Source organism: Capra hircus, chromosome 20 (genome assembly GCF_001704415.2).
Source record: "Capra hircus breed San Clemente chromosome 20, ASM170441v1, whole genome shotgun sequence".
Lineage (NCBI taxonomy): Eukaryota > Metazoa > Chordata > Mammalia > Artiodactyla > Bovidae > Capra > Capra hircus.
This window is the reverse complement of record NC_030827.1, coordinates 36769150-36791721: the sequence shown is the minus strand read 5'-3', so window position 1 is coordinate 36791721 and position 22572 is coordinate 36769150. Positions and strand designations below refer to the sequence as shown.

Genomic DNA, 22572 nt, shown 5'->3' with positions numbered 1-22572 from the left:
CTGCATTGACAGGCAGGTTCTTTACCACTATAGTATTGGAAAAGCTTAACTATCGGGAAACAAAACCCGTTAATAGTTTCCAGTTGTTGAAGCTGGGGTTGTGAAGCATTTTCTATAAAGAGGCAACACAAGATGAGCTTTTGGAGTGGTGGAACTATTCATTTGTCAAAAGTCACAGTACTGCACATTTAAAAAGAAGAATTTCATTGTAAGTATGTTAGGCCCCAATAAACTTTACCTATCTTACAGCCTATCTATCTATCTACCCATCAGAAGTCTAGACAGCCACTACAGTGTTGATGTGGTGTCTCTAATGTCATCAAGGACTAGGGCCTTCTGTTTGTTGCTTTAAGATGCTGCTTGAGTCCGGAATCATATCCTCTCTGGCAGAGGAAGGAGTAAACAAGAAGAGGTAAAGAAGGGTCTCTAACCTTCCTTTAGAGACTTTTTCAGACTTCTTGAATACCCTTCCATTTACACCATGTTGGTCAAAGTATAATTGCCATATTTCACCACATGTATCTGCAAGAGGCTGGAAATTGCAGACTTGAAGAAGAAAAGAGAATGGATGTTGGATTATATATCTAATAGAATCTGTCACACTGCTGATAGCTTCTAGCTGTTGCAGTGTTTTGTAACACTGAAGTTAAGTGTCCTGGATCTTCCTCTGGGTTGCTTTATATCCTGAAGTTGCAGAGTGCCTTTCTGTTGTTCCTGTGTACTGTTCCCAAACTCTTATTTGAGCTTACATTTTGCTAATTGGTAGTTCCTAAAATTTAGTGGATGCAGTCTTATTTTAGGCACTGGGTTCAACAGCTCTGAAAACTAGGGTTTGGTAATGAATGCTAAATAGTTAATTAAGTTCCCAAGAAAATCTTAGGGAGAAGACATGCATAGGTTATTTAAAAAAAAAAAAAAAAAACCTTTGTTTGGAATAAATCATAAATATTTGACAGCAAATGCTGGCTACTTGAAACCTATACATTTAAATGTCAATTACATTTCATTGTATATTGGTTATACCTCGATTAAAATTGATGCCTGAAATGCTTAGATAGGCAGTGAATTTCTTACATTAATTATTGAGGACCTGGTATATATTATATTCCTGTTGTGTTCAAGATGTTTGCTAGAACCTAGACATTTGTTTGGAGAAGGCAACGGCACCCTACTCCAGTACTCTTGCCTGGAAAATCCCATGGAAAGAGGAGCCTGGCAGGCTGCCGTCTATGGGGTTGCACAGAGTTGGACATGACTGAAGCGACTTAGCAGCAGCAGCAGCAATTTGTTTGGAGAAGGAAATGGCAACCCACTCCAGTATTCTTTCCTGGGAAATCCCATGGACAGAGGAAACTGGTGGGCTACAGTCCATGGGGTCAAAAAGAATTGGGCAGGACTTAGCAAGTAAGCAACAAAGAAAAACATAAAATGATTTAAAACAAACAAACAAACAAAAAACAGAGCCTTTACTCTAAAGGAGCTCTTCTTGGAGAAGAAATAGATGTCAATATGTGTAGTTGCAACTTATGTGATTGGTGTTATAATGTGGGAATTAGAATTAGAAGGCAGTGTGTGAATCTGGGTAGAATTAGTTTACATTTTTTTCAAAATTGGTGGGTATGTTCCAAGTTGTTTATATTTCCATGTAAGTTTTAGAGTCAGCTTACTCAGTTTCTAATTCTAAGGAGACTCTGCTGGAATTTTAATTGAGATCGTATTGAATTTAAAAATTAATTTGGGCACAAATGAAATCTGAACAGTGTTGACTCCATCAATACAGTGTATCTTCTCATTTGTGTTGATCTTCTTGTTTCTTTCAGAAATGTTTAATGGTTTTTAGTGTACAGATACTACACATTCTTAACAGATTCCATATTTATTCTTGCTGTTATAAATATTATGTCATAATTTCAATATCCAGTTGTTTGTTGCTGCTGCTGCTGCTGCTAAGTCGCTTCAGTCGTGTCCGACTCTGTGTGACCCCATAGACGGAAGCCCACCAGGCTCCCCCGTTGTTTGTTGCTAGTCAATAGAAATAAAATTGATTTATGATTATTTATCTTGTATCCTGTGACATTGTTAAACTCACTTATTAGTTCTAGTAGCATTTTTGTAGATTCTTCAGATTAACTGTATAGATGATCATGTGGTTTCTTAATAAAGACAGTTTTATTTCTTATTTCCAGTCTGTAAGCCTTTAATTTCTTTTATCTACCTTATTGCACTGGCAGGCAACTCTAGGACAAAAAAAATGGTGAGGGTTTGAGATCACTGCTTTGTTCACCAGCATGAGGAAAGCATTCAGCCTTTCCCTGTTAAATATATTACCAATGAAAGTGAAAGTAAAAGTGTTAGTTGCACAGTCCTGTCTGTCTCTTTGCAACCCCATGGACTGGAGCCCACCAGGCTCCTCTGTCCATGGAATTCTCCAGGCAAGAATACTGGAGTGGGTAGCTATTCCCTTCTCTAGGGGATCTTCCTAACCCAGGAATCAAACCCGAGTCTCCTGCATTGCAGGCAGATTCTTTACCACCTGAGCTACCAGCGAAGCATATTACCTATTAGTTTTTCATAAATGTCTTCTCTCAAGCTGAGCAAGTTCCATTCTATTTCTAGATTACTGAGAGGTTTTTTTCCTTTTGTTTTATCACTAGTGGATGTTGAATTTTTATGGCAAAACCACTACAGTATTGTAAAGTAATTAGCCTCCAATTAAATAAATTTAAAAAAACAATAAAAATGAATAAAAATAAAAAGGAAAAAAGAAGCTTATTTTACATCTGTTGAGATGATCTGATATCTTTTCTTAGTCTTTTGATATGTGTATTATATGGTTTAATTTTCATTCTTTTCCATCTTCCTTTTCTTTCCTGGGTTAAATAACAGTTAATCATGACATGGTATCAGTTTTGTACACTGCTATTTTGTTAAGTATTTTTGTGTCTTTGTTCACTGCGGATCTATAGTTTTCTTGCAGTGACTTTGGTTTTGGCATCAGGGCCATATAGAGTGAGTTGAGAAGTATTCCCTTTTCTGTTTTCTGGAAGAGTTTGGCTTCCTTCTTCCCTCCCTCCCTCCCTCCCTCCCTTCCTTCCTCTTTGGCTCAATATCAGATTTTTTTTTTCAGTTTTGAGATATAATTGATATGAAACACTGTGTAAGTCTGAGGAGTACAGCGTGATGATTTGACTTACATGCGTCATGAAATGATTACTACAGTAAGTTTAGTGAATATTCATCATCTCATGTAGATGCAAAATTGAAGAAATAGAAGATACTTTTTTTCCTTGTGACTCTCTTAACAACCACAGTTTTAATTATATATATCATCTTGTACGCTGCCTCCCTAGGACTTAGTTTATCTCATAACTAAAAGTTTGTACCTTTTGACTGCCTTCATCCACTTTCTCCACCTGCTCCTCCCCACTCTTTGCCACCTCTGGTAACTGTAAATCTGTTCTAGCTCTATTAGTTTGTTTATTTTTTAAGTATAATTTGCTACAATATTATGTTAGTTCCTGTTACACAATGTAGTGATTTAATATTTCTATATATTTCAAAATGATCATCAGGATAAGTCTGGTTAACATCTGTCACCATACAATGATATTGTCTAATTATTGACTGTATTACCTAGACTGTACGTTTCATACTCGTGATTCATTTATTTTGCAACTGGAAGTATGTATCTTTGAAAATTTTTTTAGATTTTTTTAATTGAACTATAGTTGATCTACAGTGTTAATTTCTGCTGTACAGCAACATGGTTCAGTTTTACACATATATACATACTTACTCTTTTCCATTATAGTTTATCATAGGATGTTGAATATAGTTCCCCATGCTATACAGTAGGACCTTGTTGTTTATCTGTTCTCTATATAATAGTTTGCATCTGCTCATCCATCACCCCCCCACTCCCAGAGCCTCTTGACAACCACAAATCTGTTGACTGTGTCTGTGAGTCTGTTTCTGTTTTGTAGGTAAGTTCATTTGTGTCATATTTTAGATTCCACATAAAATGATGGCATGTGGTATATTTATTTCTCTTTCTGACTTAGGAAGTTTGTATTTTAATCTCCCTCACCTATTTGTCTCCTACCCCCACTGCCTCCCCTCTGGCAAACACCCATTTCTTCTCTCTATTATGACTCTGTTTATGTTTTGTTGCGTTTGTTCATTTGTTTTGTTTTTTAAGTTCCACATGTAAGTGAAATCATACAGTGTTTATCTTTCTCTGTCTTAACTTATTTCACTTAGTATAATGTCCTCTAGGTCCATTCATGCTGTTGCAAATGGCAAGATTTCATTTTTTTTCATGGCTGAGTAATGTTCCCATTGTATGTATGTATATGTGTGTGTGTGTGTAATGTTCCACTGTATGTATGTATGTATATATGTGTATACACATATCCTCTTCATCCATTCCTCTGTTGATGGGCACTTGGGTTGTTTCCATATCTTGTCAGTTGTAGATAATGCTGCAGTGGACATTGTTGTTGTTCAGTCACCCAGTTGTGTCCAATTCTTTGTGACCCATAGACTGCAGCACACGAGGCCTCCCTGTCCCTAACCATCTCCCGAAGTTTGCCCAAGTTCATGTCCATTGTATTGGTGATGCCATCTAGCCGTCTCATCCTCTGACACCCTCTTCTCTTTCTGCTCTCAATCTTTCCCAGCATCAGGGACTTCCCAGTGAGTTGGCTGTTTACATCGGATGAACAAAATACTGTAGCTTCAGCTTTAGCATCAGTCCTTCCAAGGAATATCAGGGTTGATTTCCCTTGAGATTGACTGGTTTGATCTCTTTGCTGTCCAAGGAACTTTCAGGAGTCTTCTCCAGCACCACAGTTGGAAGGCATCAGTTCTTTGGTGCTCTGCCTACTTTACAGTTCAGCTCTCACAACCATACGTGGCCAATGGGAACATAAGAGTACATATATCTTTTCAAGTTAGTATTTTCTTTTTCTTCAGATAAATACCCAGGAGTGGAATTGATGGATTCTATGGTAGTTTTGTTTTTAATTTTTGTGGGAATCTACATACTGTTTTCCACAGTGGCTGCACCAGTTTATATTCCCACCAACACTGCAAAAGGATTCCTTTTGCTCTATATCCTTGCCAAAACTTGTTATTATTTTTTTTTAATGCTCACTTATTTTCGGCTGTGCTGGGTCTTCGTCTTGTTGTGTGTGCAGTGAGTGGGGGCTCTTCTCTAGTTGTGGTGTGCAGCTTCCTGTTGCAGTGGCTTTTCGTTATGGAACACAGGCTCTAGGGCTTGTGGGCTCTCCGTAGTTGCTACTCCCAGACTGTAGCTCACAGGCTCAGTGGTGTGGCACACAGGCTTAGTTATCCTGTGTCATGTGGCATCTTCCTGGATCAGGGATTGAACCTGTGTCTCCTGCATTGGCAGACAGCTTCTTTACCACTGAGCCACCAGGGAAGCCCTTGTTGTCTTTTTGATAATAGCCATTCTGACAGGTGTGAGGTAATATCTTATTGTGGTTTTGATTTGCATTTCCCTGATGTTAAACATCTCTTCATTTCTCTGTTGGACATCTATATGTTTTCTTTGGAAAAATGTCTATTCATATCTTCTTGCCATTATTTAATCAGGTTGTTTGTTTTTTCAGGACTGAGTTGCATGACTTCTTTGTGTATTTTGAATATTAATCCCTTATCAGATACATCTTTGCAAAAACTTTTTCCTATTCAGTAGGTGGCCTTTTCTTTCTTAAGGTGTTAATTTCTTTCTTAAATGTTTGATAGAATTCAACAGTGAAGTCATTCTTAGTGCAAAGATTTTCAGCTATATACTTAGTTTTTTTAATCATATAGGAATATTCTAGACATTATTTCTTATTGAGTGAACTTTTCTGGTTTGTCTTTTAAGGAAATTTGTCCATTTGATCTAAATTATTGAATTTATTTATGTAAATTCATTCATAAAATTTCCCTATTATTCTTTGAATGTTGATAAGTTCTACAGTTATATCTTTTCTTTCATTCAAGATACTGGTGTTTGAGGTTGTCTCCAATTTCTGCTTTTTAATCATTCCACCTAGAAATTCTTTAATTTTATTGATCTTCTCAAATAACCAGCTTTTGATTTCTCTACTGACTTGTGGTTTTCTGTTTTATTCGTTTGTATTCTCATTTCCTCCCTTCTGCTAGTTTTGGTTTTAATATTCTCTCCTTTTTCTAGTTTGAATTTTAGGTCATTGATTTGAGGCACGTCTATTTTTCTTTTCCTCTGTGCTCAATCTTAGTCAAATACCATGAATTTCGATATGTTGTATTTTCATGTTTTTTGAAGTCAGAGTATTATCTAATATTCCTTATGAAATTTTGACTCATAGATTATTTAGAATTGTATTTATTAATTTCTGAATGTTTTGGAAGAGATATATTTCCAGATACAGTTCTGTATTGATCATTTATTTAGTTTCATTTTTTAGACAGTGTATATACTTTTATGATTTCTTTCATTTTAGTGTATTTAGATTTGTTTTAATGTCTCAGAATATGGTCTATCTTAGTGAATGTTCAGTGTGTAAAAGAATACACGTCCAGTTGTTGGGTGAAGTGTTATATAAATGTTAATTAGCTCAACTCGTCTGGTAGAGTTTCTGAGGTCTTCTGTAGTCTTACTGATTTTTTTTTTTGAGGTGGGCAGAGGTCTACTTGTTCTGTTAGTCACAGAGAGGAGTGTTGAAGTGTACAGCTGTTAAGTATGAATTTGGTATTTCTTTTATTTCTATTAAGTTTGCTTTCACATTTTGAAGCTCTGTTATTAGGGAGATATGCATTTAGGATTCTTATATCTTCTTAATATTTCATATTCTTATATCTTCCTAATATTTTATTTCTTCTTGATCTTTTGACTCTTTCTCATAATGAAAATTTCCTCTTTGTCTCTAGTTTTATTCATTATTTTCAAGTCCACTTTGACATTAATATACTCATTCTAGCTTTCTTTTGATTATGTTATGGCACATCTTTTTTCCATCCTTTTACTGTTAAATGATTAATGCTGCTGCTGCTAAGTCGCTTCAGTCAAGTCTGACTGCATGACCCCATAGACGGCAGCCCACCAGGCTCCCCCATCCCTGGGATTCTCCAGGCAGGAACACTGGAGTGGGTTGCCATGTCCTTCTCCAATGCATGAAAGTGAAAAGTGAAAGTGAAGTCGCTCAGTCGTGTCCGACTCTTTAGCAGCCCCATGGACTGCAGCCTACCGGGCTCCTCCATCCATGGGATTTTCCAGGCTAGAGTACTGGATTGGGTTGCCATTGCCTTCTCCAACATGGTTAATAAGGCTTTATATTTAAAGATTTTTGTGTGTTTTTTATATATAAACACACATTTTTATATATTTTTATATATAAAAATATAGACTCTGCTGAATTTTGATTTTATCTAATCCAATCTGACAGTCTTTTCCTTTTAATTAGAGTTTTTATGCCATTTCCAATTAATGTGATGGAATTTCCAGTTATTGATGATGTTGGATTTAAACCTACCATGTTGTATTTGTTTTATATTTATATTTATCCCACTGTTCTTTTAAATTATCTTTTACTGTTTTGGCCATGGAAGTCCCACATCATTCTTTTTTACTGACCAGTTTTTTTCAGTGTATTTTCGGGTGTGTGTTATATAACAGTATATGACAACATGTAATTTAGAAATTAACCCGTATATGTAGTGGGTATATAATGTTCAACAGTTCTGCTGATCAGAGTGTATAGTCAGTTGGTTGGAAACTACTGCTTTAGAGGGTCAGAACTAAGAACTCTGAAATTGGAAGTAGAGTTTGCCACTTGTGATTTGATTTCATGACAGTACAATTTGGATGGTTGACTTTATTGCATTGGGAAACCTCATTTACATACTGTACATTTTATTTAAAAAAATGTAAAAAACGTGAATTAGATTTATATGCTTAAAAGGTCAAGCAGTCTTTGTGAACTCTTTTGGATTTTAAAATCCTTTCTTTTTTATAAGTCAAAATCTTCCTTTTTTTCTTTTTTTAAGGACTGTGAGGACCTGGGAAGTTGAAAATCCAAAGAAGCAAAAAAGTGTGTTTAAACCGCGGACAATGCAGGGTAAAAAAGTAATTCCTACCACATGCACGTACAGTAGAGATGGAAACCTCATAGCAGCTGCTTGCCAGAATGGAAGCATACAGATCTGGGACCGAAATTTGACAGTAAGTCAAGGATATTTAAGTCCTCTTTTCTGAGAAGAAAGCCACCTTAGAAAGACAAACATCATGTTAAAATATTATGAAGGTCAATTTCCTGAGTTTAGCCCTAATTTAAACTTCAGTGTTAGTTGATAAAACACTGGGCCTCTGCAGTAAACAGCATTTTAGCAAACATTCCAACTCAGTATTTTCCAATGTGTATTAGATTTTGTTTTTGACATAAACTCAATCTTTTGGTATAAAATGTAAAAAATATAATATAGTTTATTTTATGACATTTCAATATACTTGGATTTGAAAGTGAAGAATTTGACAGTGATGTAAAACAAGACTAAGCAGAGAATTAGAAATACCCTTTAAAAGAGGTGAGTAAACCATGAAATAACCAGGGTGATCCATAAGTTGCTGAGCAGTTACTTGTGTAGTAATTTAAATAATAGTTTGACATTCCATGACATTCCATTTGAATAAGTTTCAGATTTTTTTTTCAGTTTTAAGTCATTATTAGAATAAAATAAAATTTGGAATTTAAAGGGATCATAGAATTCTATAACCACAGAAAGAATGAATAAAACAATGAATGGTCTTTGGCTAATTCTGTGTATTACCAATAAGCTTTGAAAAGGGCTTTGTTGCATGTATAGATGGTAAAACAAGAATTTTTAAGTGGAGTTATTCTAGATTACCAATGTTAAAATGAAAATCTACACTAATGTTACAGTAAAAGTTGATTATTTTATTTTAATAAAAGATGCTGGTAGAATTATTAATTCAATAAATATTTATTATCTGTACTATATTCAGGCAGTATTCTGAAGACTGGAACTACTGTAGATGATTCAAAATTCCTGCCTTCATAGAGTTTACATTCTTTTTATTTTTAACAATTATAAAAATAATATTCTTTCAAATAAAATTGCCCATCAAACACTTTCATTTTGAAAGGGACCCCAGGAAACAGTTGTCTTTTCAGGCAGATGGAGTTAAAGCCAGTTTTTTGGGAATAGGTAAAAAGTAATGATAGAGAAAAAAGAATCCATGTTAATAACGCTGGAAACATCTTTGGCATTTTCTGTTTGTCAGATCTTTTTATTTCTGTTTTCATCTCCACTATAAACCCCATAAAGCTTTATAACAGCTCAGAGATTTTAAAAATCCTTTGAATTGTAAACTGAGTTTTAACTAAGCAATAAATTTTTTAGTAACTGGCTTTCATCGTCTCTGAGTGCTGTTGATTTAACATAGAAATTTAAAAGTTTTCTTGACTAGCTTTAATAGTGATGTGTTTAGTGTGTCTGTGTGTATATATGCATACATCCACATATATGTGTGTATATACATATATACATGCTTTTCATGGGCTTCTCTGGTGGCTCAGACATTAAAGAATCTGCCTGCAATGCGGGAGACCTGGGTTCGATCCTGGGGTTGGGAAGATCCCCTGGAAGAGGGCATGGCAACCCACTCCAGTATTCTTGCCTGGAGAATCTCCATGGACAGAGGAGCCTGGCAAGCTACAGTCCATGGGATCACAAAGAGTCAGACACAACTGAGCGACTAAGCACAGTACATGCCTTTTTTTTTTTTAGAAACCATAGTTTCTAAGTTGAATATAGTTTTTAAAGGTTAGCCTTGCATATCTCTTAAAATAATTAGTATATCTCATGTTTCCTATTTTGTAGAAAAGAAAACCTTTAAGCCATTGTTCTAATCAGAATCTTTGATTCTGTTTAGTTAAAATTTAATAATACATTGAATATAGAGCTTATTTTGCCACATCATATTCATTACATTTCTTCATATTCTTAAATTTGCACCTGTATGTGTCACCTGAAGAAAAATCAAATTAAGAGGAAAAAAAACTTGTTAGGAAACCCAGTTCGTTTAAAAATAGATTTTAAAAATTCTTAACTATTACTTCAGCAATAATAAATCATGTAGAGGGAAACACTAAAGCTAAGGTAAGAAAAGCTAATAACAGTAATTTTTCCCACACAGTAGCCAAAGAATTACAAGGCAAATAATGCTTCATACATATGTTTTGTGACGAGTAAAGCTATCATAATTGCCGTATTTTATCATGGAATTCTCATTAGACCAACTTGAACTTCAGCAAATGAAATGAAATGTATCTCTTTTCTTGGAAGTAAAGCGTCTGTCAGTGATAAATTTCTGTGTTCGCAAGGCCTGCCTTTATTCTAGAAATTTGCTGGCTGGTAGTATAGCCACTAGCTACATTTGACTATTTCAATTTAAAAATAATTAAAATAAGATGAAGTTAAAATTTCAGTTCCTCAGCCATACTAGCCACTTACTGGACAGCACAGATAGAGAACATTCTCATCATTGCAGAAAGTTCTGTTGGCCATTGTTGCTCAAGAGGAGTGTTTGTTTGCCCAGCATTGCTCTCAAGTCATTTGATGTTGAGTTGTTTTTAAATGGAGAGGAAGGCCACTTCAGAGGAGCCTCTCCTCGTCTGTACTGCCTCCCCAATTCCTCACTCTCCTTACCAGCTTGCATGTGAGCAGCAGCAAGGAGGCCAGTGTTTGGCTGGCAGGAAGTGAGGGAGGCGCAGAGTATGGGGAGATGGTGTTGGAGAGGTAACAGCATGCCTCCAGACTCAGGACTCCTGCATGTGCTGAACCTCCAGCCTCCACATTCTTCTCTTAGGTGTTCACATGACTTTCACCCTTCACCTCTTTCAGCACTTTGCTCAAATGTTGTCTTTTCAGCAAGGCCTTCCCTGACTCCATGCGATATACAATTGCAGCCTTCACCCCACTAGTGGCACTCTCTCCCCCTCTTATTTTCTTCCATGGTGCTGATCATCACCTGATGTACTATACTATATGTTTTACTTATTGATTGACATTGTCAGTTTATTTCTAAGACGTCATTAAAAATAGTAGCGTAAAGAACTATCTATGTTATATGAAAACACAATAAGTCAGAGATATGAGAGGGAGAATGGGAGCTATTGAGGTCCACAAGTACATAATTTTTGTTGTATCTTTAATGATGTAGAAACACATAATCTGTATTAATATACATGGATTTTAAAATGATGTTTCATGTCTCTCTCAAGTATAATTTCTGGCGTTTAAAATATTCCAGCTTGGATAGTCTTATGAATACCCAGTGATGACTTCCATTCACATAAAAAAACCTACTGAACTCTTGGGACATATTTTGCTGGAAGCAGTGGTAGTGCTCTGTAGTATCTATCAAGAATTGACAATATGCCAAATTCTTTACCAAAAGAACATGATGTGCTTCCTTGTATTGCAGTCATTATTTGTAGACTAAGATTGTAGTAGGAAAATGAGGACCCATTATATTCATGGAGTTTTGCCTTCCCTAGAACAGGTGACGGGAGGGAATAATATTTGAAGTTTGATTTGGCAATAGAGTACTACCAGAAACTTGACCCACTCTCCATCTGACTACCTCCTACTGCTCCTTTGGCCTGCAATCCCTGTCCGGATTCTGGGGCTGTCCCTTTTAGAAACATGACCACACACTACAACCCCTTACCAGGAAAGCCTCAAGCCTGTGAGACACTGCAGAGACATTTCTCCAGCTTGGTGCTTGGTCAGTGCCCACACTCTCTCAGTCATGCTAGAAGAAGTTGGTTTGGTTCAGAGAAAGCTGGGGCAAGGACAAGTGATCACAACGGGAGATAAGCTTCTGAGCAAATAAGCCCCTGGTGAATAAGAGAACAGGTGTGAAGGAGAAAGAATACGAAAAATAAAGTCACCAGTAGTGGCTTGAGTCCAGTGTTCCACAAATTTCTAAATGTCTCCAGTCACCTTCAGGGCTTCCCAGGTGGCTCAGTGGACAAAGACTATGCTGGCAGTGCAGGAGACGTGGGTTCGATCCCTGGGTCAGGAAGATCCCCTGGAGGGGTCATGGCAACACACTCCAGTATTCTTGCTGGGAAAATCCCTTGGACAGAGGAGCTGGCAAGCTGCGGTCTCTGGGGTCACAAAGAGTTGGACACGACTGAAGTGACTGAGTGTGCAAACGTGCAGTCACCTTCCGGTGCCCAAGTTACGATTAGGCTGATTTTTGGCCTTCTACACCTTCCCTCTATTAATATGTTATGTATACATACACAAACAGAGTAAAACATTTTGTTTTTATAATAGAGAACTTACAGTTTCCTTTCTTTTTATTTGGTAAAGATTCTGCCTGCAATGTGGAAGACCTAGGTTCGATCCCTGGGTTGGGAAGATCCCCTGGAGAAGGGGATGGCTACCTACTCCAGTATTCTGGCCTGGAGAATTCCATGGACTACAGTCCATGCGGTCTCAAAGAGTTGGACACGATTGTGCGACTTTCACTTTCACTTTTTAAATTTGAGAGTATAACATGGACAACCTTGTAATAATAAATATGGTTCTAATTGGATTTTTCAAAATTTTGTTATTAAAGGGAAGCATAATTTTACAAAAATGAAATATATACTTTTCAAAAAATTGTTATTACTGTTATGATTAGTTGTATCTCTACTCTCATTAGCCTATTTCTACCCATTATGCTTGTCAATTGGGCTTCCCTGGCTTATAAATTACCTGCAGTGTATCCTTCTGTAGTTTTCTCCATAGCTCTCTTTCTGTTGGTTTGTCTAGCTAGATGTGGCTCTGTAAAAAATATAAAGTCACATTAAAAATTCAAATATAGATTTTTGTCTTTTCATTAGGCCTAATAGTTGGAGTTTAGAAAATATATATGGATAACTAAAAGTCTACTGTGTAGTTCTATAGCATATTTTATAAATGACACCCGAGACATACAATTACTCTGCACATTACCTGGGACTTTCTATCCATCAGTCCTGAGTTTCCTAAGCTCTCTACACCCTCATTTTCCTTATTCATTAAATGAAGGCATGATCCCCATCTTGTCCAGTTATTTTGAGGATTGTATTAGGTATATACTTAAAGCATCCAGAACAGGGCTTACACATAGCAGAGTTTAATAACTGTTTGTCTTATTCTTTCTTTTTTAGCTCCTAGGGGATTTGCAGTTTTTGTAGAATGGTGTAGTCAGATCTCAGGGTGCAATTTTAGCAATGTCTGGAAAGTGTCATGAATTTGAGCATAGCAGATGCTTTGGTGGTGAAAAGTATGGTTTAGGAAGATAAGAATATAGATCCCTGCTAGAACCAGTCATTCAATGTATGGAAATAAAATCACCATCAATAAACAAAAACTTTATGTATCCATTGATTAGTGTGCTTTGGTAGTTATGAATTATAATTATTTTTAAAATAAACATTTAAGAGGAAGCATATGACTTACAACTTATTTCATAGTGTTTTTAACATGCATATTTTTCAAAGCTCACTTTTCAAAAAATGTGTCATTGATTCAAAACACAAACCATCAATACTGTGTGAAATTACTTGCAAGCCCTAAAGTTAAGCTGTAATTTGTCAATTATTTTAATGGAAGCTTTAAAGTTTTACTAATAATTCTTTTATAAAATGTCACATATTTAGGTGAGCAGTATTAATAAAAATGAGACTATGCTAGTTTTGAAAAAGTTAGGTTAAAATTTTTGTTTTAAATGGAGATGATTGTTATCCTTATTTTTTGAAGGCAGGAGAATAATTGAATTTAAGACTTCTAGTTAAATATAGTAAGTTAAACAGATTCATTCAGTTCTGTTTCTTCCTAAAACCCCACTAAAATGACAGAAAAGACATTTTTAAAGCATAAACACATACAATCAAAGAGAATTAGAGAGGAGATGACAGCCAAAAAGAGAAGTCAGGACACTTTTGGAAACTAGAAACCAGATGTGTGAATGGTCACTGACTTGGCCAACTGGAGAAAGCTGAAACCTTAGCTGGGATGGGAAAAGCCTATAAGAGATGAACTGGCTTCTCCTGCAGTTCTCTTCCTACCCTAGACTGAAGAGTTACTTTTAGGGTGGTCTGTCAGAGAGACTTCATAGTCCAAGCAAAGCTGAGATAAGGTGAAAATCTTCATAGAGGGCTGTGTTTCATCTCCTCCTCTGTTATTGCTGCTGTTATTATTATAGCATTTACTGAATACTTTTGAGTTAGGTAATATTTTAAGTACTTTACATGTTTTACTTTAGTTAATCCTTACAACAATCCTTACAAAAGTACCGTTACTATCATTATTTTACAGATGAGGAAACCAATACAAAAAGAAAGTTGTGCTGCCTAGCCAAAATTGCAGCTTGTAAGTGGCAGAACTAGGATTCAGTGCTAGGCAGTCTGGAGCAAGCGCTTGTACCAAAGGTCAGAAACTGTGGCCCATATGCCGCATCTATTTTTGTATGACCTGCAAGCTAAGAAAGATTTTTTTTTTTCATTTTTAAATGATTGTGTTGTTTTTTGGTGGTCATTGTAACAAATTTACCAAAAACTTAGTGGCTTAAAACAGCACAGGATTCTTACACTTATGTCAGTTAGAAGTCTCATTGATGAGTCAGTTCTAATGAGGTAGATGAACCTTGAGCCTATTATACAGAATGAAGTAAGTCAGAAAGAGAAAGACAAATACTGTATATTGACATATATATATGGAATCGAGAAAGATGGTCCTGATGATCCTATTTGCAGGGCAGCAAAGGAGATGCAGACGTGAAGGACAGACTTTTGGACACAGTGGAGGAAGGAGAGGTGGGATGATTTGAGAGAATAGCATTGAAACATTATACATTACCATATATAAAATAGATAGCCAGTGGGCATTTGGTGTATGACTCAGGAAACCAAAAGCTGATGCTCTGTGACAACCTAGAGGGGTGGAAGGTGGGAGGAAGGTTTAAGAGGGAGGGGATATATGTATACATACCTATGGCAGATTCATGTTGATATATGGCAGAAACCATCACAATATTGTAAAGTAATTATCCTCCAATTAAACATAAAGTGAAATGTTTTTAAAAGTTATATTAAAAAAAAGTTTCATTGAACTCAAAATCAGGGTGTTGGCAGGACTGTGTTCTCTTTTGGCTGCTTCAGGGGAGAATCCATTTCCTTGCCCTTTCCAGCTTCTAGAAGCTACGCATATTCTGTGGCTCATGGCTGCCTTCTTCCATCTTCAAGGTCAACAATAGTGAGTTTGAGTCTTTTTCACATCACAAAACAAAGACTCTTGTGCTTACATTATATCTACTTGGATAATTGCCATGTTTTAAGAACAGTTGATTATCAACATTAATTCAGTTTGAAATCTTAATTCCCCTTTACCTGGTATGATAACATATTCACAGGTTCCAGGGATTAGGGGGTGGAAATCTTTGCTGGGGACATTGCTCTGCCTGCCACGTGGTTTATAAGAAAAACAAAATAAAAATATTTCATGACACATGAAAATTATGTGAAATTCAAACTTCAGTGTCCATGAATAAAGCTTAATTAGAACATCCTTGCTCATTCATTTTTATATTATCTATGGCTGCTTTTATGCTATAATAGCAGAGTTGAGTAGTTATAGCAGACTACATGCCCCTCAAAGCCTAAACTATTTACTGTCTGGCCCTTTATTGAAGAAGATTTTGACTCCTACAGTGTTTCTAGTCAGGTTTTTAGGAACTTACTCATATTTTAATGAATAGACAAGGATCACCAGATATTTTAAGTAATCCACTAACAAGAAATGCAGACACTAAAGCACTCTCAGAGGGGAGAGAGACAAGGTAGGAAACGGAAGAATAATTCAATAAAAGTTCCTATATTTAATATTCTCAGAGAGAAGAGAGAATATTACAGCCATGAAACTTAAAGGATAATATTGCAAAAAGCCTTTGTACACTTGGAGTTCAAAGAAAAACTCTTAGAAAACAGATAGGTAAAGCCATGGTAGCATTGAAGTCAAGTGAAGTGAAGTGGCTCAGTCGTGTCTGACTCTTTATGACCCCACGGACTGTAACCTACCAGGCTCCTCCATCCATGGGATTTTCCAGGCAAGAATACTGGAGTGGGTTGCCATTTCCTTCTGCAGGTAGTATTGAGAGATATAGTCAAAGAAATCTAGAAAACAGTGTAAAACAGTGAGAAAGAAAAGATAGATTTAAGGGTCAGTTCAAGGCTCAGTATTTGACCAGAAAGTTTTAGAAAGAGAAAATACAGAGGAGAGAGGATGGATGCAATTAGGTAAGAAATGATTATTACTGGCCTTCTCCTACCCTGCCCCCTGTGCCCTCCGCCACAGTTTTAGAACTGAAAGTAATTATTTTTTCTGGGTAGGAATTGTTCATCAGGTGCTCAGCACAGTGAATGAAAACTTGCATCAAACCAGGCATCATGAAATTTCAGGACACCAGGTTTATAGAGAAGATCTGAAAAATTCACAGAGATAGAAATAGGAAACATGTAAGAGAAGAATATTGGGGCTGGATTATTTAGGATGTTGATAAGACAGTTGGTCAACATGTATGAGATCCTGGCCTCTTAGCTCAGTAGGGAAGGAAATGAAGAGCTCAAGGGGCCGATACATGGAGGGAAGATTGAGAGGTCACATCATTCATTCCACAAAAGTTACCCACTCCTCCTCTGGCCCAACTACTAGTCTAGGTTCTGGGGGTACCACAGTGAACAAAACAGCCATTCCATCCAGTTTGCTTTCAAAGGCCCTGAAGAAACTGGAAAATTGGTATTTTGAAGATTTATCAGAAAACATTATACACTCTCTTTTTAAAGATTAAAAACAAAAAAGACTATCTAAGCACCAAATTCAGCTGTCTTTTTTACCATCTTTATTGTCCTTATTGACAGTATCATCCTTTGAAACAAACATTTCTCCTGCTAACTTCCCTCTTGCCCAGGTAACAAGGCAACCTTGACATGTGTGACAGTCACCACCTTCTGGTTCTTATTATCCTCCGCCTCCTTCATGGGCTGTTTCCCACCATCTCCATATTAGAGTAAAAGGACATCATCTTTCCTAGTCTCCTGTCGGGCAGATGAACTGTTTTACGTTCAGTTGTCATTACTTGCTGTGACTCCAGTCTGTGTCTCTTAGTTCCCTCCTATACATTCTTCTGCACTCTGAAGGCACCTTCACTTGTCTGTGAGACAATCCCACCAAGAATTAAGCTCTAAATACCCTGAACACTACTCCTTTTCTCCTTTAGAAGTCACCCTTCCTTTTGACTTTGCTATTTTTCTTAATTTGGGTTTCCATTTAGAACTTCAAAATATTCTCTATCTCCTATATATTCCATGTTTTAGTGTACGTCGCATCTGTCCCCTCAATTTCTTCTCCTTTGCCTTCACTCTACTTCAGACTTTCATCACCTCTCACCTGCATTGCGGGATATCCTTTCCCTTCTCTGTCCATCCTCTCTGGTTTCCTTGAAAGTGAAGTCGCTCAGTCATTTCCGATTCTTTGCGACCCCATAGACTGTAGCCTGCCAGGCTCCTCTGTCCATGGGATTCTCCAGGCAAGAATACTGGAGTGGGTTGCCATTTCCTTCTCCAGGGGATCTTCCCAACTCAGGGATCGAACCCGGGCCCCCTGCATTGCAGGCAGACGCTTTATCCTCTGAGCCACCAGGCCCCAGTTTAAATCGTGTTCAGTATAACAATCACTCCTTCACTGCTTACTGCATAGTGAATATAGTTCATGTATCTGCAGACTGGCACCTTCAGTCTTTCCATTTGTCTTTATCCTGCCTTAGAGTATCTCCCGCAACTCTCTCCATAAATAGTAAAACTTCCTTTTAAAATCAGATTAGGTTCCCTCCTGATCGTCCTCTACCTTCCTGCTTTGGTGCCTTACTCTACACTGACCACTCTGCCCTGTCTCTCCTGGCAGCTCCCCATGACTAGAGGAGATCTCACGCAGTGAAGAAGGTAGATCAGTTGCCGTTCTTTCTATGGTGCTGTTGCACAGTCGTGCTGCTGTATTTGTGGACTAGAAGATTATTTATCCTAGGAGAGTAAATCCTGAAGACATTCAAATAACAGAATTAAGTAAAATGTTTTTTTTTTTTTAATTAAGCTTCTACTTTAAAAAAAACTCATCTTTTTAAGAAGTGAAGAGTGCTTTGCCATAGTTTAGCCCATGGTGATGGTGAGTTTCCCTAGGCTGCAGAAATGTCCAGTTATTGACCTAATATCACCTCAAGCTATTGAATAGGAAAGGGGTGATTCAAATAGTGAAATAAAGCAGGAATCTGGTGTTTACCTACGTCTTCAATGGCATCTTCTACCGTTGTCCTTCATGCTCAGCAAACTCCAAGCTAGCTGGCCTCTTTCTGCTCTTCAAATATTGTTAGGCCTTGTTCACCTTGTAGCCTTTGTGCTTGTTATCTTTGCTGCCTCTGCCATGGTTATAGCTCTGGGGGGGTTGCTAACCTCTCATTCTGGCCTCTGGTGAAATGTCATCTCAAAGAACCATAAAACCATGCAGTAGTTGCGAATATAGATTAAGAAGGCTGGTTCTAAAGCCAGTCTAGACTACTGACTAAAGTAGTAGTACCCTGGCTTTCTTCTGCATCTGTTTCTCCGTCCAGTTGCCTTGTTTTATTGTCTTTATAGCACTTAACACTGTGTAATTACCTTGTTTTATTTTTCATGTGCCTGCTCATTCACTTTTTCTCCTCTTAAGCTTCATAAGGTGAGGGACTTTTTGTCTTATTTGCTGTTTCCCAGTTAACATTGTACTCCCAGTTCATATCTGTTGAATAAATAGATGAATGTATGTGCTCCCAGTTAATATTTGTTGAATAAATAGGGAAATAGATGCTATCAGAGCATCATAGGTTTTATTTATTTATTTTTAATTTTTATTGAAATATAGTTGCTTTACAATGTTGTTAGTTTCTACTGTACAGCAAAGTGAATCAGCTATATGTATACATATGCCCCCCTTTTTTGGAGTTCTTCCCATTTAGGTTACTGGCACTGAGTAGAGTTCCTTGTGCTACACAGTAGGTTCTCATTAGCATCATGGATTTTATCTTGGATGAATTTTGTTTGAAGTTGCTGTTATTCTTGTTTCCAAATTTTAAGTTACTGTCAGTCAGGCTTCATTGTTATCAAATGAATGTGTTGTTATAGGTCATTTGATTTAGCCTTCAGTATGGAATGTGCTTATTTGCCTATTGCTTTCTAATAAGTAGATTTTAAAGTGTATGATATTAATAATAGCTAATATTTATTGATGGGACTTCCCTGGTGGCTCAGATGATAAAGCATCTGCCTACAATGCGGGAGACCCAGGTCCAATCCCTGGGTTGGGAAGATCTCCTGGAGAAGGAAATGGCAACCCACTCCAGTATTCTTGCCTGGGAAATCCCATGAACAGAGCAGCCTGCAAAGCTATAGTCCATGGGGTCGCAAAGAGTTGTACACAACTGAGCGACTTCACTTTCACTTGAATACTTAATTTGTGCCAGCTACTGTTTTAAGTGCTTTATATGTATGTTAATTCAGTTGACCCTGAGAACAGTACTGTGAGGTTGGTACTGTCATTAACCAAATATTTTAGATAAGAAAACTAACACAGCTCAAAGAAAGGTATAACAACTTGTCAGGCTCATGCAGCTGTAAATTGTGGATCCCGGCAGTCTGTACTAGAACCTGTACTCCTGATTGCTATGTTGCATAGCGTTATGGTTCAAAAACGAATCATCCTGATGGAAATATTCTAAACTAAACTATGGTGATGGTGGCACAACTTTGTAAATTTACTAAAAATTGTTGAATTGCATACTTAAAATGGGTGAATTTTACAGTAGTTATGCTTTGATATAGCTGTTTAAAAAATAGATAATTCTTACTGTTAAAATGGATTATAATTTTTTAAGAAACTGTATCTACAGTTGAACTTTGAACCCTACATTCTCTTGGCACTGGAAATGGGAGTAGATTAAGAAGGAAAACGTTCACTCTGCCTAAGTGGACCAAGGATGAAAAAGTTTGTGTGTCACTGTCACGCGCTCTCTGTAGGCAAGGATTTTTTAATTTCCTTTCCTTTGGTATACAAAGTATATATCAGTACTGTTGAATTAACTTTCAATGGTTTAATGTACCTGCACCCTCAGCATTTAAATTATATCCAAAAGACCCTTGCTTTCATATTCTAATTTGAAAATACAGACCTTGTGCAATATCCTTGGAAAGGCAAAACTTATACACTACCTCAACGCGTAGACATTAACATACAGAAGGAAAAAAATGTAACCGATGAGAATGTGTGAAAACATTTTTAAGTATAGCTGTTGGTCGAAGTTGCTCAGGGAAGCTTGAAGGAAAATTTAAATTGAGTTAACACAGAATTTACTTATAAAGACTTGTATGTATTTTTAAAACATTTCAACTTGTAAGTAAAAATAGAAGAGTCTTCTCCTGAATGTGATAGAAGAAGACTTGCATGAATATTTATGGTTGTGTGTTGATATTTAGAAAAAGAAATCAGTCATGGACCAAAAACCTCCAGTTTAAATATAAGAGCTGCTGTTACTGAGTCAAATGTATACACATTATAAGTAAGTAGTTAATATAATCTTTTAAAAAAAATTTTTATTTATTTACTTATGGCTGTGCTGGATCTTAGTTGCTGCAAGAGCTTTTCTCTTGTTGGAGCAAACAGGGTCTACTCTCTAGTTCTGGTCCACGGGCTTCTCACTGCGGTGGCTTCTCTTGTTGCAGAGCATGGGCTGTAGGGCGCTTTGGCTTTAGTAGGTGCATCACACGCGCTCGGTAGTTGCAGCTCCCATCCTCTAGAGTGTAGGCGCAATAATTGTGGCACACAGGCTTAGTTGCTCCACGGCATGTGGCATCTTCCTGGGCCAGGGATTGAACGCATATCTCCTGCACTGGCAGGTGGATTCTTTAACACTGAGCCACCAGAGAAGACCCTGATATAATCCTGTATTGAATAAATAGACCAGAGGGGCTATGTAGACTCAAGTGAAAGTGAAAGTCGCTTAGTCGTGTCCGACTCTTTGCGACCCCAGTCCATGGAATTCTCCAGGCTAGAATAATGGTGGGTAGCCTTTTCCTTCTCCAGGGGATCTTCCTAACCCAGGGATCGAACCCAGGTCTCCCCACGGCAGGCAGATTCTTTACCAGCTGAGCCACAAGGGAAGATTCAAGAGAATGACGTAATATAGATTCAAGAGAATGATGTAATTTTTGTCACTACTTGGTAACTTGAATTTAGCCAAAATAGTAAAGAGAAAGTAATTATAAAATGTTTGTAAAAAAAGGTAAGACATTTTTATTTTCTAATTATGTAATCATGATTAGAGACAGTCATTTTATAACTGTTTTCAGTATTATTAAACATGTATTCAACATAGTTCATAGTTTCCTCTGAAAACTTGATACCAGGACCCTCCTTAATTGCCCCCAAAGAAAGTATATTTTGGTTAATTTTTCTGATTTAAGAAAGTAACCCATAGTTATTTATGAAAATATTCACCTATAATAGAAAAGCATACAAAGAAAAATAGACTCCTATAACTATACTACCCAGAGATGAATATTTCTAGATTCTTTTCTGTACTCATATATAAGGTATGTCTTGTATATGTGTTTGTTTCTGTTGGTATGTTGGAGATTTTGGTAGCCCTAGTAATTAGTATTCCTTCTCCTTACATGGGTTCTAAAGAAATTAAGAAATAAGACCGCTAAAATATGACAGATGAAGGCCAGAATCCACCTTTGTTTCATATGGTGGAAGAGGATGAAAACCAAAAGCTCCTGCTGACTAACTCCTGGAATTGTACATATTTGCCCAGCTAGGCTTACCCCAGGAAGGCTCAGGATGTGGAGATGCAAAGAATGCCCTAAGGATAGCTTATACCTAGGAAGGAAGAGGAGAGTACTAAGTCAAGCGCTCTCAACTAGTTCTTCCCACATTCGTGAGTCAGTAAACTATCTCCCTTTCTAGGGAAGAGTGAATGAGAAGTGGGCATAGATTGGGATGAGAGACCATCAGACCAAGTAGGGCCTTGGAGGCTGTGTCAAGGAGTTTGAACACTCTTTGGAGGGTAATGGGAAGCCATTAGACAGATTGGAGGAGAAGAATGACATCATCTAAGTTACATTTTCTGAAAAATCACCTCTCCATGCAGTTATCCTCTGCATGGAGAATAACTATAGGGGGTGGAAGGTGGAGGCAAGGAGACTGGTTGGAGGCTGGCTGTTGCAGTTGTCCAGGTCATATCTTGGACAAGGGTGGTAGTGGTGAGGTGACATTTGGATTCTGAAGGTTTTTTGAAACCAGAATTGACAAATGGGTAAAATTTAATGTAAAAGTAATTTTTCACAGTATTTTTCAAAGATACCTTTTTAAGTAGTTGTACTCTGATATAATAGAGCTAATTTGGAAAATGATTCAGTAAAACACATTTGATTATTTTCTTTC

General features: G+C 37.0%; 1 protein-coding gene across 1 annotated transcript in view; it reads left to right on the top strand.

Moving 5' to 3' along the window:
* The window catches only part of WDR70 (WD repeat domain 70), a 272589-nt gene that overhangs the window by 159327 nt on the left and 90690 nt on the right, over window positions 1-22572 (top strand). Inside the window, exon 10 of the mRNA XM_005694782.3 lies at window positions 8038-8212. Within this exon, the coding sequence (XP_005694839.2) occupies window positions 8038-8212 (175 nt within the window). The remainder of the gene's footprint in view (window positions 1-8037; window positions 8213-22572) is intronic.